Source organism: Macrosteles quadrilineatus, unplaced genomic scaffold, assembly GCF_028750875.1.
Source record: "Macrosteles quadrilineatus isolate MER2022 unplaced genomic scaffold, UCM_ALF_1.0 Scaffold_9__3_contigs__length_116548681, whole genome shotgun sequence".
Taxonomy (NCBI): Eukaryota; Metazoa; Arthropoda; class Insecta; order Hemiptera; family Cicadellidae; genus Macrosteles; species Macrosteles quadrilineatus.
In genome coordinates this window covers 17,584,297-17,602,482 of record NW_026542602.1, presented here as the reverse complement: position 1 = coordinate 17,602,482, position 18,186 = coordinate 17,584,297, and the positions used below count along the sequence as shown (strand labels likewise).

Below are 18,186 nucleotides of genomic sequence, written 5' to 3'. Positions count from 1 at the left end.
AAGTCGCAGGTTTAATTTCAAAAAGGCCAACTGGAGAGGTTTTAGGGAGATCATTGACAGAGAAATCGCCAATATCCCTCCACAACCTGATATGTATGACTTGACTCCTTCGTTAAGCTTGTCCAGCAGGTCTCGAGAAAAATGATACCTAGAGGCTGTCAAACCCATTACATCGCAGGACTCTCTGAAGAGGCAAAGCCACTGCTAGAACGATACCAAGGTCTCTTTGACAATGATCCCTTTGCTGAGGACACACTTCTAGCAGGTGAAGAGCTTATGTCAGTCATTGCCGAAAATCGCAAAACTAAGTGGTTTGATCTTGTGGAGAGTTTAGATATGCAGGTGAACAGCAGACGGGCCTGGAAGTTCCTCAAGAACATAAATGGAGATGCGACAAAACCAAAAGACAACTTTACAACAGTTACTGCCGATCAAGTCGCTACCAACCTTCTTTTAAATGGCAAAACCTATGGAAGGATATACCGGGAGCCTGTTGTGCGTGATGTGGCAAGTGAGAATCACTTCCTGGAAGAACCATTCACCATGTCCGAGCTAACTGCAGTCATTACCAGCTTAAAGACTGATAGAGCTCCAGGTCGAGAAAACGAGATCAGAGTCGAACAACTAAAGAACCTAGGTAAAATTGCCATGCAATAGTTGTTGAGCCTCATGAACATGTGCTCAAGCCAAATGCATATACCAAAGGCATGGAGGAAAGCTCGTGTGGCTGCACTGCTCAAACCTGGTAAAGATCCAAACGATCCTAAGAACTTTCGACCTGTTTCTCTCTTATGCCACACATATAAAATATTAGAACGTCTGATACTCAATCGAATCGACGATTTTCTGGAACAAAACATTCCACAAGGGGCAGGCTTTTGATCAGGCAAGACTTGTTGTGGCCAAGTTTTAAACTTGATCCAGCACATTGAGGATGGGTTTGAGAGAAAACAGATCACGGGTGTCACTTTTGTAGATTTAACAGCTGCCTTCGATACCGTAAACCATCAAAGACTCTTGGGAAAAGTGTACAGTATTACCAAAGACTATCAGCTGACTTTAATGATAGGCACTTTTCTTCATAACAGGCGGTTTTTCGTGTCCCTTCAAGGCAAGAAAAGTAGATGGAGGAATCAAAGAAATAGATTATCTCAGGGTAGCGTCTTAGCCCCAGCTCTTTATAACATTTACACTAACGACCAACCGTTGCCAAACGCTACACGTCAGTATATATATGCCGATGATACGGCGGTGGCGGCACAAGGTAGGAGTTTTGAAGAGGTGGAACAGAAGCTGACTATGACTCTAAATGAACTTTCCCAGTACTATGACGCAAATCACCTCAAGCCGAACCCTGCTAAGACCCAAGTTTGTGCCTTTCACCTAAACAATAGAGAAGCAGGCTGTGAGTTGAATGTGAGGTGGGAGACTGTCTTCAGCCCTACACCCAAATATCTTGGTGTCATACTGGACCGCACACTGACATTTAAGGCGCAATGTATTGCGACAAGAGGTTAAGTCTCAGAGAGGAATAATATCATCAGGAAGCTCACCAGCAGATGCTGGGGTGCTAACCCTAATGTCCTCAGAACCTTAGCTTTAGCGCTCAGTGTGTCGGCTGCGGAGTACGCTGCACCAGTATGGAATGCATCGTCACATGCAAAAGGTTGACATTGCAGTCAATTAAATGGCTCAGATTGTAACTGGGTGTTTGAAACCAACCCCAGCACACAAACTCTCATCATAGGGATTGCCCCTCCATCAATCCGACGTGATGTCGCTGCCGACGCAGAAAGGACTAAGCAAGAGACAGACCCTCATCACCCATTACACGGCCACCAACCTGCAGAGCGACGGCTTCGGGCCAGAAAGAGCTTTTCATCACGGACACGAGTCCTGGATGGATCACTCTCAAGCAATCAGGTGGCAAGGTGGGAGGCCACGTTGACTAACCCTTCCATACCAGCCAGGGAGGAACTGGCTCCTGGTGGAGGCCTTCATTACACGGTGTGAAAGACCCTAAATCGAATTAGGATCGAGGTACCAAAATGCAAGACAAACATGCAGAAATGGGGTCTCTTACCAGACGAAGAAAACATCTTGTGCGCGTGTTGTGCTGTTCAGGATCCTGGCCATCTGCTGATCTGCCCACGTCTAGACCAGTCTTGCACATTAGATGATCTTTTACATGCGAATGACAGAGCCATATCGGTGGCTAATTTTTGGAAAAGCGAAGTCTGATTTCCGGACACGATGCTTGGATGATAACAAGTAATTGCAGCAAGTATTGGCGATCAAATACTGCACACAGTTGCAGCAATACTTTTCAAAATTAAGACTTCTTTCTTCTTTATGGATTACGAAGGAAGTGAATTATCTTGATGTAAAATTTAATTTAACTCACATCTGTTACAACAATTGGTTACCACTGGTTTCTTGATCACTCACTATTCACTGTTATGGTTGGTTGATATTATAACAAGAGTATTTTAATCATATTTTAGAAAATGAAAGAAAAGAATAATTTTGTAAAAGAATTTAAAATGTAAAAATAACTTCCAGTTATAACAAATTTTAGCTTATAATAAATTAAATAACAAATAATAAATAATAAATGACAATGTTTGAGGTGTATATGAAATATGGAAAATTTGCAAAATGTGAAATCTTTTGCCATTTTACTGCATGGAAACATATGATTCAGAGATATTAATTTAACTATAGGTCGCTTAGAAAATGACCTACGTGCTAATGCTAACCAATTCTAGAGGAGGTCGTCTAAGCGGCCGAACTATAGTAGTAGACCTAGGTGTTCAGATAGATAACACATGGTTTATAAACAAATTACTTACAAATTGAAAAGTAAACAAAGAGGATAATTTGGAACATCTCAACTCACGATATTTTATTAAAAACAACCAGGCCTAATACAAATTAGTGTTAAGAGCACAAGTAGTAAGAAGCATTTGCAGTAAAATATAAAGAATAATGAAGCAAAATGCATGTCAATTTCCATATGTGAATCCAAAATAATTACTTTGTCAACATTTGTAAGATATAGCCTAAATGCTTTTATTGACATTTAGACGTATGCCTATTTTAGAGTAGCCTATTAGGTGAAACAAATCTGTTGTATATTTAAGTTGAAGAGTTGTGTACCAACCTTGATAGTCAGTGGTGGAGTATGTTGCTGCCGCAGCAGTAGGCTGCTGGTAGTAGGTCTTGGTGGCGTCGTAAGCAGACCGAGGGTAGGCGTAATCATAAGTAGTAGGAGCCGCTGTAGACCCAGCTGGTACTGAACACACCACTACGCTTACTTATTAAATATAGTCATTAACACTCGGGTACAATACGCCCATTGTTAATTTGGACTTTATCAATTGGATTTACCAATATTTCAGCCAATATTTAAATATTTAAATTTCCCGATTATTTTAAAAATTCTCGTACAATTCACAGATTTTTCCCCGGTAATCAAAATTCACGTACACCGCCCGGCTGGACACCATGTAGAATGGAGTGACTGTCTAGCTTTGTTACTGACTAAGATCAGCTGTTTATTTATCCAGGACTACTTATTAAGCCCAATGATCAAGGATAGCTAGGCTCAGTTCTAAAACATCAAAAAGCTAATACTGTAGGCTACTGGTAAGCCTAATTATTTTCAGGATAAAACTGGCGACGTCAATAAATTCTAAGTTATTAGAATTAAATATTAATTATTACATTAATTTCAAGAAATTTGTTAGCCTACTAAGAATTAGCTTTATATAGAATATAATTAACTATACCTTAGGCTACCTTAATTAATGGTCAACAGCAAGAGTTTATCTGAGGACCTCGATTTTGACAAGGATATGTTTACATATTGAACAATGTGGATCCAAAGATACCTGCATATGTGCCAGGAGTGGTGTGAGTCGCAGCAGTAGGATACGCAGTGTCGTAAGCAGGAGCTGCGCGCTGTGTAGTGTAGGTGGCTGCAGCCGCAGCTGTAGGTGCTACTGCGTAACCAGTCTGAGTAGGTTGGTAAGCAGGAGCACCAGTAGCTGTAGCACTGGTAAAAAAATAGGTTTTATTAAAATATATCTTCAATTGCAAGTAGCCATTGATATTAACCAATAATATTAACCTTTGACTTAAAAGCTTATGAGAGATCGGTTTTAAAAATACTGTATTTAACATGCAAAGTGTTTTTGTTCTATTGTCCATAGACCATATAAAACCTAATATTCTGTTTACCTTCAACGTTATTGATAACTAAACAGCAAATCTTGACCTTCCTTTTAGCGAATTTCCCTATAGGGAAGTAGCTATTACCGTAGGTCTCATGGTAAGACTTAGGCCCGGGACCAATTTACTTTTTCATTTTGATGTCCCCAGAGGCCAAAAACACCATTTGATCAAATTTTTATATATATATATAGTGTATATATATATATATAGGCCTATATATATATGTGCCTATAAACTAATGAAAACAGATGTTTTGAGCTTTAGTTATTGTTAGCAGCCATAATCCAATTCCTTTATTTGACTGCTATGATATTTAAAAAATACCCTTGCAAAGTTAAAAAATAACCGGACGGACATTTTGAAAATTCTCCGTAACTTTTTTTTAATTTTTGACATATCAAAATAGAAGTTATACAGAAATGTGGTATGTGGTTTGTGGTATTTAAATCCACAAATCAGTTTTCAATAAAAAATTTTTAATTGTTAAAGTAAGAATACATTAGGCTATTTATACTTATGAGCAGACATTTCCCCAAAACTAAATAATTAGGCTATCATGGAATATTATCTATGTATCAATAATAAGGTTACTACAGGATTTAAATAGATTGATCACAGTATATTGTTTGACAAAATTATCAATGCTTGTTTGTCTCTCTCTCTTGTCATGAGAGGAAAGACAGACAAACATGGACCTATGGGTTTTGGCTCAGGTTCCTCAGTATTTTCCAGTTGTGTTGCAACGATTTACTGTAATTAATCTTTAAGTCTGCCTTTTCACTAAGCTGGAGACACTAGTCAGCCACTAGATCTGTGCAAAATCACATTGTGAAGCACTTTACGTTTAAACTATCAGGTCGCAGCAACCCACCTCGGCAGTAGCGACCCGGTCTTGAGAAGTTGTAATTTGTTTGACAGGTACACAGGTCTAACTTATGTTTGTCAGTCTTTTCTCTTGTCTCAAGACCGAGTCGCTACAGCCGAGATGGGTCGCTGCGACCTGATAGTGTAAACGTAAAGTGCTTCACAATGTGATTTTGCACAGATCTAGTGGCTGACTAGTGTCTCCAGCCTAGTGAAAAGGCAGACTTAAAGATTGATTACAGTAAATCGTTGCAACACAACTAACTGGAAAGAGGAACCTGAACCAACCCATTGGTCCATGTTTGTTCAAAGGTTGACGGAAACTCTGTTAACTTGAATAATGTTGTTTACTTGCTAGATTTAGTTTATATATAGCAAAATATGACATACATAATTCAAATATAGGCAGATATTTTTAATTTTAATCATATAATTAATAGACTCTTATTTAATGATACATTTAGGTTAGTACTTACACGCTGTATGCGCCAAAATGCTTCGAAACAGTGAACCATAGTCAAGTATTTTTATCATAACTGCTGATCCCATTATCATCCCATTTAGAAATTTTTATAATGTACTTACTAGATAACATTCTTTAACATATCTAATTTTCAAATTTTTCAAAAAACACTATCTTAAATTTTTTTTCAAAAACATATTTTGAAATTTTCAAAAAAAATTAATTTTTACCAAAGTAGGTTGAGTTTGGTATCAGATTAAAGGCATTTGAATCCTCTTTAAAATGAGCCATTGTACAATTTGATAGGATTAATAGAACTCATCCTAGACAACATTTTAGATTTGCGCGCACGGTAAAAAACTCCAATTTTTACCATTTTCAAATATTTTTATCATAAAAACTATAAAAGATAGATTTTTTTAAAAAGCATGTTTGGATTCAGGACTCAAAATACTACAAGTATGCAAAATTTCATCAAAATCCAAGATGGTCAGGTTGAAAATAATTTTTTATTGGTTGATTTCATATGGAATGACCCTATATGTGTCCGTCCGGACAATAACTTAAGTAATTTTTGTCCGATTTTGATAAAATTTGGTTTGAAGGTGTAAGGCGGGATAAACTTGAATGAGTTTGTGAACCAGCATAATCGGACCAAGGGAACGGGGTTTAACGGGGGGTTTTATGGAGTAAAAATGGGGTTTTCTCATTTTTTACCCTTAAAACACAAAATTTATCAATTTTTTTCCAGACCTTATTAAGAGCTTAAAAACAAATATAATTTAGTATATCGTGTTTTTGTACGGTGATTGGTTACGTAGAAAATTTAAAAAACTGTTAATTTAAAATTCCCATGTTATTCTTATGGATTTTGTAAAATGTTGTAGTTGGCTTGTTTATGAATATATTTTGAACAAACTTCGCGGATTTATTTCGGCCTATTTCATACTAAGCTAATTGATATTTAAAAAAAAAAACACACTTTATTAGTTTCCCTGTAGCAGCTAACCTAGGTACTCGTTAAACATAGGTAAATGTTAATTTAATAGATTAATTGAAAATCAATCCAGGCAAATGGAAATTTGCTCAGTTGGCAGGTTTGCTGCAGCGGGGGTATTGATGAATTTTAATATATTCAAACCATTCTTAGAGACCAAGACCGCACCGGGCCCACGCCTTTTTACAAATATTTATAAAACCCTTGCCCCAACGTAGAACCCAGGTTGTAATAAACGGTATCAGCATTCTGACACATACTTTCTCCCATAAGTTTGTCAACGACCTTTATCATGTGTAAGCGGTAAAAGTAAATATACGGAAATGGGATTTGTAATTTTGTTCAGAATTTTAAGGACTAGGCCTATAACATACATTTTTATCAAAATTGTTCTGGCCATTTTTGGGAAAATCCGATTTTTCCGTTATTTTATGGGAAAATAACATAATTTACAATATAACTTTTAACCCGTAATTTTTACAGAAATGGGATTTGTACAATTTTGTTCAGAATATAAAGGACTATAATAACATACTTAATTTTTATCAAAATCATTCAGGCCATTTTTGGGAAAATCCTATTTTTCCGCTATTTTATGGGGTTTTATGGGAAAATCCCCATAAAAATCAAAATGTCAAAAAATGAAAAAAACTAGGTAGGTAGGTATCAAAATTGTAAGGTCCATAACATACTATGTAAAATCAAAACGGAATTTTATTTCTAAAGTCCTATTTTTTGTTATTTTATGGGGTTTTTATGGGAAAATAACATAGTCCTAGTTTACAATAACTTTTGAACCGTAATTTTTACAGAGATGGGATTTATACCATTTTGTTCAGAATTTAAAGGGCTACAACATAATAAATTTTTATCAAAATCGTTAGGGCCATTTTTTAGAAAATCCTATTTTTACGGGTTTTTATGGGAAAATCCCCATTATAAATCAAAATTTCAAAAAATTAAAAAAACGTCTGGAGATACCATGGATTAGAACCTACAAACCAAATTTCATCGAAATCGGACCACTCTGTAGCCTACACATCCAGACACACAGACATCACTTCAAAAACCACTTTTTTGGGCCTAGGGGGACCCATAACGAATATATCCACTCAAAACTCAAACTCGAAAAATTTTTGACGAAAACAATAGGCCTACTTTCTCCATAGGCCTATACTATGGTATAGGGGAAGACAGTAAAAAAGGGTTACGGGTTAAATGGAGAGAAGATTCAATGTACCTAGTTAAAATACTTTACAAGAAAAAGTGTCTTTATTGCTACATTTATGTATTATGTTAAGTTATTCATTTAATACTAAGCGTATGTTGATGATTTTTAACATATTCAAACCACTCTTAGAAACCTTCCGCACCGGGCCCACGCCTAAGTAAAAAAAATATAGGTAACAAATATTTATAAAACCCTTGTCTCAATGTAGAACGCAAGTTATAAAAATGTCTTGTGTGTTAAATGGAGAAAAGATTCAATGCTCCTAGTTAAAATACTTTTACAAGTAAAATTGTCTATATTGCTAGCTACATTTATGTTTTATGTTATTCTTTTACCGCTAAGCATATAATAATCCTGATTTTAAGTAGAGGCAAGAATAGTATTAGATGATATTAACTTGACAATATAATTAAAAAGATTTTGTAAAATAGTAATTAGCCTACCTTATGTTGAAAATCGTAACTCAAGTTTATTAATTCGATACAGCACCAGTAAAATTTTTCTTATCTATAGAAATTTTATAACAACTCCAGATTGTAGTTTATTAGTTCGATACAGCACCAGTGCAATTTTTGTTGTCTATATAGACATTTTATAGCCTAACAACTTTAACTCCAGAGTAGTTTATTAGTTCGATACAGCACCAGTGCAATTTGTGTTGTCTATATAGACATTTTATATAGGTACCTTGTAACAAGTTATTTTTCCTAGAGGGGGTATATTTTCGCTATTTGGCCGCGTACCGATTGTAGAGGTAAGCAAGCGGCGGCGTCGAACCTAGCTAGCTCCCTTTGACCCGGCTTATCAGTTCGGATAAGCCTGGGATATCCTGGAACTTCAGCACAGTCTAGGACAGAGACATTCTAGACATTCTTCTACTCTAGACTTTACATCCGGCCGGTACGCGTCGCTAACCTTCTCAGCAACTTTGTATGTTTTTTAAATGTTAAACGTCAGTGTTCAGTGTTCAATGTTCGTGTTACGTGTATATTCGTTTTTTAAAAACTATGACGACCTTCAAATGAAGTGATAACTTATATCCTTGGACGCCTGAAGATGACTCCACGGAGTTGAAACCGGTTGCAACACAAGCAACGAATTGGATTACTTAAATGCAGGTATTTAAACCACTTTAAGTATTATACAGTAATCCGGAGGCTAACATCCATCAATATGATATAGTAGCAGTAGTACTAGTAGGAGTAAGGTTGTTATTGATTAACCATTTGATTATTTTAATTTAACCTGAACAGCTTGTTTAGTAATCCAGCACGTTATATTGGTAGCTTGGATAGCGGAGTACCAGCTATCAGATAACATATTTGTCTAGTGATTGGAACGTATTTAATATTTATTTATCTGCTACTAAGTAGCTCAATAATTTAATAGTAGTGCAATTGACATCTAGTTTTGCTTGTTTAGCTTGGTATTTATTGAGACCAGCTACTAGAGGTTTAAAGTCACTCTGACTATAGTGCACTTGTATTGTTATATGGTACTATTATTGAGCGAACTGTTTGATTCTTAGCTTGGGCATTACTGTCGGGTCAAAAAGTATAGATACTCGAGTTTGAGCTTTTATTGCAACGTAACCAGTAGACTTAGAAAAATACAAGTTACATCATAATTTTACAAATTTATTTCTACGTTTATGTGTGTAGGTTAATAATTTTTAATGCAGTTTCAACTCATCCTTTCAGCGGGTTTAATGAAAAAAGTACACGTTTTCGGCACTTTTCTAACAACAGGCGACTTTAAAATTTTATAACAAAAAAACTACTGATCTAATCGCCATGAAACTTTGACAGCCTTTAGAACATATACTTATAATGGATATCTGTAAGTTTAAGAATTTTTCATCCATTAAAAAAAATTCTGTTATGGTTTTTGTAAAGGCATTTTATTTCAGGTACGGAACAAGTAAGAAACTACGACGAAAGCTTGAATTAAAGCTCATAAAAAGATATAAATGAAAAGTTAAGTTACACATTTGCTAATTGGCATTGAATAATTAAAATGTACGTATAATCAAAGCAGATTTGAAACGCAGTACCATAGTGCGTGAAATTTGTACCACTATCGATTCGCAGGCAGGGAGTTCTCCCTGCCCGGGACCGGTTTTCGGCGGCCAACTCATCTTGAGAGACATTAACATATTCAACAGTATGTTTACATATATGTATATATGTTTATTATATTGACGAATGTCAGATGTTACAATAACTTAATATATATTAACATTCAGTATAGGCTACACGATTATTAGGAACGGTGTAGCTGTAACACAACCAGCTACATATTTAATAATGCTTAATGATGAAAATGCAGATTTAACGTTTTTAGGGGGGACCTAAGTTATCTGTTGGGCATAAAAATAAAAATTTCAAATTTGGCTCAGATATAGTACTAAGTAAGAGTATTATCCTGTAATAATTTTATTTTGTGGACTTAACTGGTTTTAAAGTTATGAAACATTGAAAAGTACTCAAATAAGCATTATACGTGTAATAGCGTAGGAAGCATAATATTATAATATAATACACTATCAATGTATTTGTTTAGTAATGATATATTTTAATAATACTTAGATGATTTCAAGCATTTTGATGTTTTAAAACACTCTACTTTGTTGTCCGCCACAGGTACAAATTTGTGAAAGGATTGTGTTCAGGGAATTGGTAGACGTCCTTTGAATTAAAATCGAAGTTCTAATTCATTTTTTGCTACTTCTTCACTGTCTACATAAAAGTATTGAATACCTTTAAGGTCATTTTTAACAAAAGTTAAACATATCCTTAGCATTCAAAATTTGAGATAAGTTTGGTTAGGTTAGGTAAGGTTAAGTTAGTTTAGGTTAGGTTAAGTTTGGTTAGGTTAGGTTAAGTTTGGTTAGGTTAAGTTAGGTTAGTTTATCAATAACATGAGTTTTGTAAGTAAATCCTAAAATTGTGGAATGCAGGCTTTTTTTAAGGTTAGGTTTGGTAAGGTTAGGTTAGCTTAGGTTAGGTTGAGTTTGGTTAGGTTAGTTTAGGTTGGGTTAAGTTTGGTTAGGTCAGGTTAGGTTCGTTTACTTACAATAGGCCTACTTATGTTATTGATAAACTAACCTAACCTAACCAATCTTATCCTAACCTGAACTAACTTAACATAATCAAAAAACCTAACCTAACTTAACCTAAACTAACCTAACCTAACATAACCTAAACTAGGCCTATCCTAACCTAAAATAAATCCCGCATTCCACAATTTAAGGTTCGTTTACTTACAATACTCATGTTATTGATAAACTAACCTAATCTAACCTAACCAAACTTAACCTAACCTCTAACCTAACCAAACTTAACCTAGCCTAACCTAACCAATCCTAACCCAAAATAAAGCCCGCATTCTACAATGGCTTAGAGTCACCCGCAATGCTAGCGCCATCCGGCAGTACATAAGTAGCCAGCGGCAGCTTTTCCGGTGATATATTACTTAGTGGTCCGATAATCAGCACTAAAAAATGAAGAGATTAACCCTAGGAGTGGCCAATGTTAGAAGTGGGGAATGGCCAACCCATTTTGGCGATTTTGCAGACCTTTTTTTGAAAATTCGTAAAAATTCAACCGTACAAGTAAACCTAGCCAACCTCATATTCATTTTGTTCGGAAAGAACAGGAGAATCTAGAAATAGTAATATCATAATGATTTAGATAGTGTATTTTAACGGTAAAGTGAAAAAAATAAAAAAATTGATTTTTTTTTTGAAATTTCAAAAGCGGCCTCTGTATTTTTTTTCTACGGATTTTTTTATGGGAAATTCATTATATACATTTTGTAGACAATCTAATTCCCTACATAGAAATATATAACATGTTAGGAAAATATTTTTTTTTATAAGTTTTTGGGGTGAAATATAATGACAAACGGAGAACCGAAAAAATTGAAAACCGTACAGTGTTAGTTTATGTTGTAAAAAGTTCTATAATATATGTGTATACTCATAATGATATATACATGTTTGTAAAGCTAATGAAGTAAGGAATCAAAAAAAGTCATAAAGTTTATGGTAAAAATAACTTTTTACCTATAAACATACGTATATAAAATAATGTTTTTATATTTTAGCGATTTCTCGAGAAAAAAAATTCACAGTACTTAGTATACAAATTTTGTACCAAATTTTTTTACTTCAAACCAACATAATAATCTTGTAGTGTATTCAATTACCTACATAAAAATGTATAACATGTTAGAAATATTTTTTTTTGTAGGTACGTAATAGGGACATAATAATACAATAACCGCAAAACCGCAAATAAGTGTAAACTATAGCCTACAGTGTTTGCTTGTGTTGTGAAACATTATGTAGGCTGATGATATGTAGCCTACATATTTGTAAAGCTAATGAAATAAGGAATCCAAAAAAGTCATAAGTATGATGGTAAAAAGTTATTTTCACCTATGATTAGGCTATGTATCAATTTGAGAACGTTTTGAATTTTTTGCGTATTTCGAGAAAATGGAGTGTACATTATTTAGTAGCCTAGCCTATATAATTTTTTAACCAAATTTTTTACACCCAAACCAATATAAACATGTTGTAGTGTATTTATTTACCTTTATAAAAATGTATAACACCTTGGGTATATCATTATATAGGTACAACAATCTCTGAATGTCAGAAACGTCATTTTAGGACATGATGCTAACAAAATACAGTAGTAGGCCTATTTAGTATAGGCTATAACTTTTTTACAAAATTGTTTACCCCCAAACCATTTTAAACATGTTGTAAGTTAGTGTATTAATTTACCTTTATAAAAATGAATAACACCTTGGGTATATCATTATATAGGTACAACAATCTCTGAATGTCAGAATCGTCATTTTAGGACATGATGCTAACAAAATACAACCTTTTATGAACACTATTTCACACAATTCAGTAATATTTATGCATGAAGATTACTGTTATACACACACACACACAACACTTCACTAACACTAACACTACGAACTAATAACATAGGGTAAGCGGGGGGAATTGGGAGGTATGTTTTACAAATGTATCTGGTTAGGCCACTTTTCCTATTTTTGTTGTTAAATGCCTACTTAAGTAATTTTATAATACAAAAAGCTATCTTTTTCATGTTTTATTTTTTTCCCGCAGTTCCCAAAAAAAATTAAAAAAATTAAAATGTGTTTTACCCATGGGGGTAATTGGGTGGTAGGTCAACAATCCATAAACACTAAATGGGTCAATGTCACATAATGGGTGATTTTGAAGTCCTTTGGGCACAAATGCAAGATAAAAATATTATTTTAAGTAATAATGTGTTGTTATTATTATCCAACCCCTTACCTTTCCAGCAAACATAGTTTTAGATCCTAATCATAATTTATTCAATAAGAAAAATAAGACTGTTTATCATAATTTGCCAGTCGTTCACTGTCCCCAGCCTAATGCCGTAATGTTCACTCAAATAATAAATACTTCATAACCTCACAATTTTGCAATATAATGGCAATATAAACATCGGGAGATCGTCTGCTATCAAAAACAAGCAGTATTAAAATTCTAAATACGATGGGGACTTTTTTTTTAATTGTCTAAAGACAGTCCCCAAGGTACAGCATGTCAAAGACGTTTCGACAAAATGGGTTCTAGAAGTAACGGGGCGATGCGTAATTTGGCAGCAAAACACATTCTAGTGCTTGTGATGAGTTTGCGCAGTAGCCACAGCTAAACAATTTTGTGAATTTTAAGAAGATTTTTAGAAATGAACTGATAAACAGATAAGAAATGCATAGTACCTTAATTAAGATTCAAGTCGTTCACTTTAATAACTCACAAACTTTGCAACTTACAATAAAAAGGATTGCATATTCTGACAATGTCTCTAGGCCTAGAACCTAACCTCAAATTGGATGTCAACGCAGTAAATGTAGCTTTTCATAGACTAGATTTTAGATCAGATTTGCCAGTCGTTCACGCTCCAGTTGTTCACGTGAACGATGTTGAATATCGTGAACGATTGGCACAATACTGGCTGTACTTTAAATGTCGTTGCTCTTTTACAACTATAAGGTTTAGGGTATAATATTTTATGGTAGTCGTTCCTTCATTATAACATCAAATTCTAAACAAAATGAATCTTTCACAAATGACCAAAGAATGTTAGGCTATGTTTGTAATTTCATAAAAAAAAGATTTCATTAAAATATTGTTGAAACATTACATTTGGGTTTACATTTCTTCTAATTAATATCCATTTCTCGATGTGTTTTTCAGTAACTTACTCCAGTTATACATTGTTCAATGCCATCAATGCCAGTAGTTCACGGTCAGCGCCAGTAGTTCACGGTCAACGCCAGTAGTTCACGCTTACCAAAACACATATATTTCACTAACTGCTTATCCTATATTATGATGTTTATGTGTTTTCTGATACATGCCATACCGGCAATCATATTTCAGTACAAACAACAATTTACTGCAATTCACTGTTGAAATATTTGTCATTCATACTAAAGTTTCGTCTGCAAAGTAGAGCCAATTCATTTTAGGTTAGCTCAAATTGTTAAAATTTCCTCAAATTGAACGAAATTAAATATTTTGGTTTCGTTTATTTGAATTTTGAGGGGTATAAGTAACATTTATGATGACATTTTTAATTTAATATCATTTTTACTATTTTATTTTTGCAAATTCATCAGCGTGACCGACTGGCATTTTTTGTGTGACCTTCAAGCTAAAAATAGAGTTATAAATTAAGGTATACAAAATTCAGCTCTGCTGATTAGTATACATTATTCCTTGGTAAATACTGATTGTAATAGGCTAGTAGTATATCGATTTTAAAAGTAAAAAAAAAATTTTTTGACTTTCCTGAAAATTCATCATTATGTGACATTGACCCAAATGCTATTTAAAGTTGGGAAATTGGGTGTTATAAAGGAAACTAAAAGCAACATTTTTGACTAGGTTTAATAAAAAAAAAAAAAAAAATTACCATAAATTTTGTGGTGACAAACATATTTTTCCTAAACTACGCACATTTAAAAAAATCTTTAACCACAATTAAATATTATGGCCTACAGTTTTTAAATTCATAATATAAAGAGTTCATTAATAATATTAACAGGAAAATAGGGACAAATGTTTCTCTAATAAGGTTTAAATGATGTAATATGGTCTCAAAACTTTAGAAAATGAGGCACGATTTTCCAGTCCTTCGCACGATATAAAACAAGGGAGGCTGTATAAACTAATGTAGGCCTAATGCACTAGTTTACTACATCAGCTCAGTCGCTACTGCAGTCTCTATGCCTATTTAAGTAACTATAATACAATTTTGTGACTTTTTTTTAGGTCTTCTGGGTTCAGTCCAATGTGCCGTGAACTCACGGGTATTAGGTGGTATAGGGCTAATGGTATTGGTATAGGGGTAATTGGGTATAGTGGTGAAATACCAAAACAAAAACTCTAGTGTGAATTATATTCACAAAATATTATTATTATTGCCTTTTTTAATTAAATTAAGCCAAGGAAACAGTATTAGCTCAGTTTTAAAATTTACCACCCAATTTCCCATAAGGGGGTAATTGGGTGGTAACATTTTTGAAAAAAAAAGAAAAAATTAGAAGTAGTTTTATTAAGAAAATAAGTATTGGGCATGTTCTTTGGTATATTTTTATTCATTTTATGGTGAAAAATAATGTAATTTCACATGTATGAAAATTTTAATGCATTTTATATGTAAGATTGAAAAAGTTTGCATACCACTTTTAGAATCGCGAAATGACAATGGTCCCTAAAACTATTTCCCTCCTTTAAATGTTTAAAGGTACAAATCTGAAAAGGTTATGGCTTATTCTTGAAGAGATTGGCTGTCCATACATGTCATTTAAATGTTAAAATATCAATAAATAAAAAATATAAAAATTGTTAACAATTTTACCACCCAATTACCCCGCCCACCCAATTCCCCCCGCTTACCCTATTTAGTAATAAATCGCGGATAAAACTATTACCGGCAACAACACAAACAAACAATGGCAATACAAGACAGCTGACAAGACTGTAGCAGTAATGACTCACTTCCATCGTCTACATGCGAGCATACAGAAATAACCCTGAGTGCAGGGCTGCCACTCTCTGAATCTAAATTTCTTCCTCTTCAAAATGATATACTATATGACTAGTAATAATAACTTTCACTGTATATAATTCGTATTTTCCATACTGTCACCAGACGACTGTTGGCCATTTGTTAGAAATTTCGAAAACAGCTGTTTTCATAAAATTGTACCGATTGTGCAATCAATATTTAGTTATAAATATAACTACCACTATGAAGATAAAATCAATGGCTATCCAGTGGTACCACCCGCAACATCCCAAGACAAAAATTACCCGAGCAGGGTAATGCCAAACAAGACATGTTTTGCCAGTTCCCAAGTGTCGGCTGCAAAAGTCGTACCGCGCCAAAATTTCATTTGATTTCTAATCGTCGTGACATTGTTATATACCTGCTACAGGGTTTGTTTTATGTAATCAAATGAAAGTTCAGAATGTGATCTTTCGAATGGTATATAGATTATTCTCATCTGAGTTGATTGTAAGTGTTTTTTTAACTGTTAAAAAAATTTCGGCCCATACCGTCACCAGACGACATTGGCCATTCTAAGCATCAACGTCATACCGTCACCAGACGATGGTTGGCCACTGCTAGGGTTAAAAAAAATAATAATTTTTAGAGCGTTGACTGGAGGTCGACACAATTACCGTGAACTGTTTGATAAAATGTTATCGGCAGTGACCAGGATAAGAACCCACGACATCGCTGCCTTGGGCCCGAAGTCCGCGACGCTACCGACTGAGCCACCGACTCACTAAACCGGTACCTAGACTAACTTAGGCCTAACAATTGAGTAGACCCAACACCCAAATAACACCTCCTTAACCCCACAAACCCAGAAGTTATTTCAATAACTTATAGACAACCCATTCGTAGCTTAAGTTTATATAAACACAACAACGCTTTGATCTGTTTGGTTTCAATGCACAAGACCATTATGGTGCATATAAGACCAACCTAGGCCTAGTTGACCAACTTCCTTCAAACCAGCAAGGAACACGGCATTGTAAAGCTTACTAAGTTAGCCTATCACTTTGATAAGAGTAAACAAATTACGTAGCACATTTAAATAATTTGCATTAGTAATAAGTACTGTAGGTTTGATTGCACTGTAAAAAGGCAGTACTGTTTTACAGAATTTGGTCAGAGGAGAAAGAATAATGGCCACGCGCCGGTTTCGTGGAGGGCCAACATCCCCTCAGGGCCAAGGAAATTACCGGTAACTGTTGTAAAATAAAATCTAAGACTAGTATTGAAGCATTAAATTGAAAGAAATATCATTATAGTAGGAAATTATGTTAAATTTACTTACGCATATTGTGTTCCTCCATGAGTAAATCCAAAATAATTATTGGCTGCCATACTTCCCTGTGTGGTTCGTCACACTGTTGGAAGAACAAGATGGATGCCGGCTTGAAAAGAACAAGATGGAGGCTCGATTATGCGCACTCTTTAAATTACATAATATTTTAGAATTTATTCTATTCTTATATTATTCTGATTTTTATGGCAAGACCAGCCTAAAACTTATATTCAGATTGTTCGAATGCTTTATCTTTCGCATTAAAAAGAGCATTTTTAAATAAAACAATACAAATTCTTAGGAATACATTTTTTATCATCATACAAAATCATGCTAGCCAACATATTAATCGAAAACACTAAACCCAACTCGAAGAGTCGGATAATAATATGTAAGAAACTATTTTATGCTAAACTAGCAGAGCACCCGTCCTTCGTACGGGGTTGGCATAAGTATAAAATGCTTATCGCAGTTATTCTCAAGCTTTGAGTTTGCAATGGGGGGAGGACACAGTTTGGTAAAATTTGGTTCATAAATTTACGGAATGATATAGTGTAACACATCTACCATTGCCATAATGTTCTACCATTGCACCTAAACAATAGAAAAAAATAAATTATCAAACACTCGAACAATATCACAAATTATTCATTAAATTAAAAACTCAAACCTAACTGTAAACAATCCTACTTTTACAGTTCTCATTGTGTATCACAGCTTTTTGTTGCTGCTTAGTTCAAATTAGCTGTTGTCATATATACTTACTTACTCTTACTACCATGGCCATCGATACCCAAGGTGGTATTTGGCCTCGCCAACTGAATGCCTCCATTTCTTCCGATCTTCCTCCATTATTCTTATCTTCCTCATATCTTTGGTCACTTCATCTTTCCGCTCATTTTGGGACGCCCAGGAGGTCTTCTTCCAACAGGGTTCTCTTTCCAAACTTTCTTTATCAATGCATCATCT

General features: G+C 34.5%; 1 protein-coding gene across 6 annotated transcripts in view; it reads right to left on the bottom strand.

Annotated features, from left to right (window-relative positions):
- LOC129004186 (zinc finger RNA-binding protein-like) overlaps nucleotides 1–17,504 on the bottom strand; it is an 88,964-nt gene extending 71,460 nt beyond the window's left edge. For 3 of the 6 annotated variants that reach the window (XM_054432649.1, XM_054432654.1, XM_054432652.1), the window contains exons 1-3: nucleotides 17,227–17,502; nucleotides 3,894–4,057; nucleotides 3,164–3,307 (exon numbers count right to left, since the gene is read on the bottom strand). In XM_054432649.1, the coding sequence (XP_054288624.1) occupies nucleotides 3,164–3,307; nucleotides 3,894–4,057; nucleotides 17,227–17,276 (358 nt within the window). In that variant the 5' untranslated portion in view covers nucleotides 17,277–17,502. Of the gene's footprint in view, nucleotides 1–3,163; nucleotides 3,308–3,893; nucleotides 4,058–17,226 lie in introns of all 6 variants that reach the window. The other 3 variants (XM_054432653.1, XM_054432655.1, XM_054432650.1) reach the window with 3 other exon arrangements.
- Between the last annotated feature and the right edge of the window lie 682 nt (nucleotides 17,505–18,186).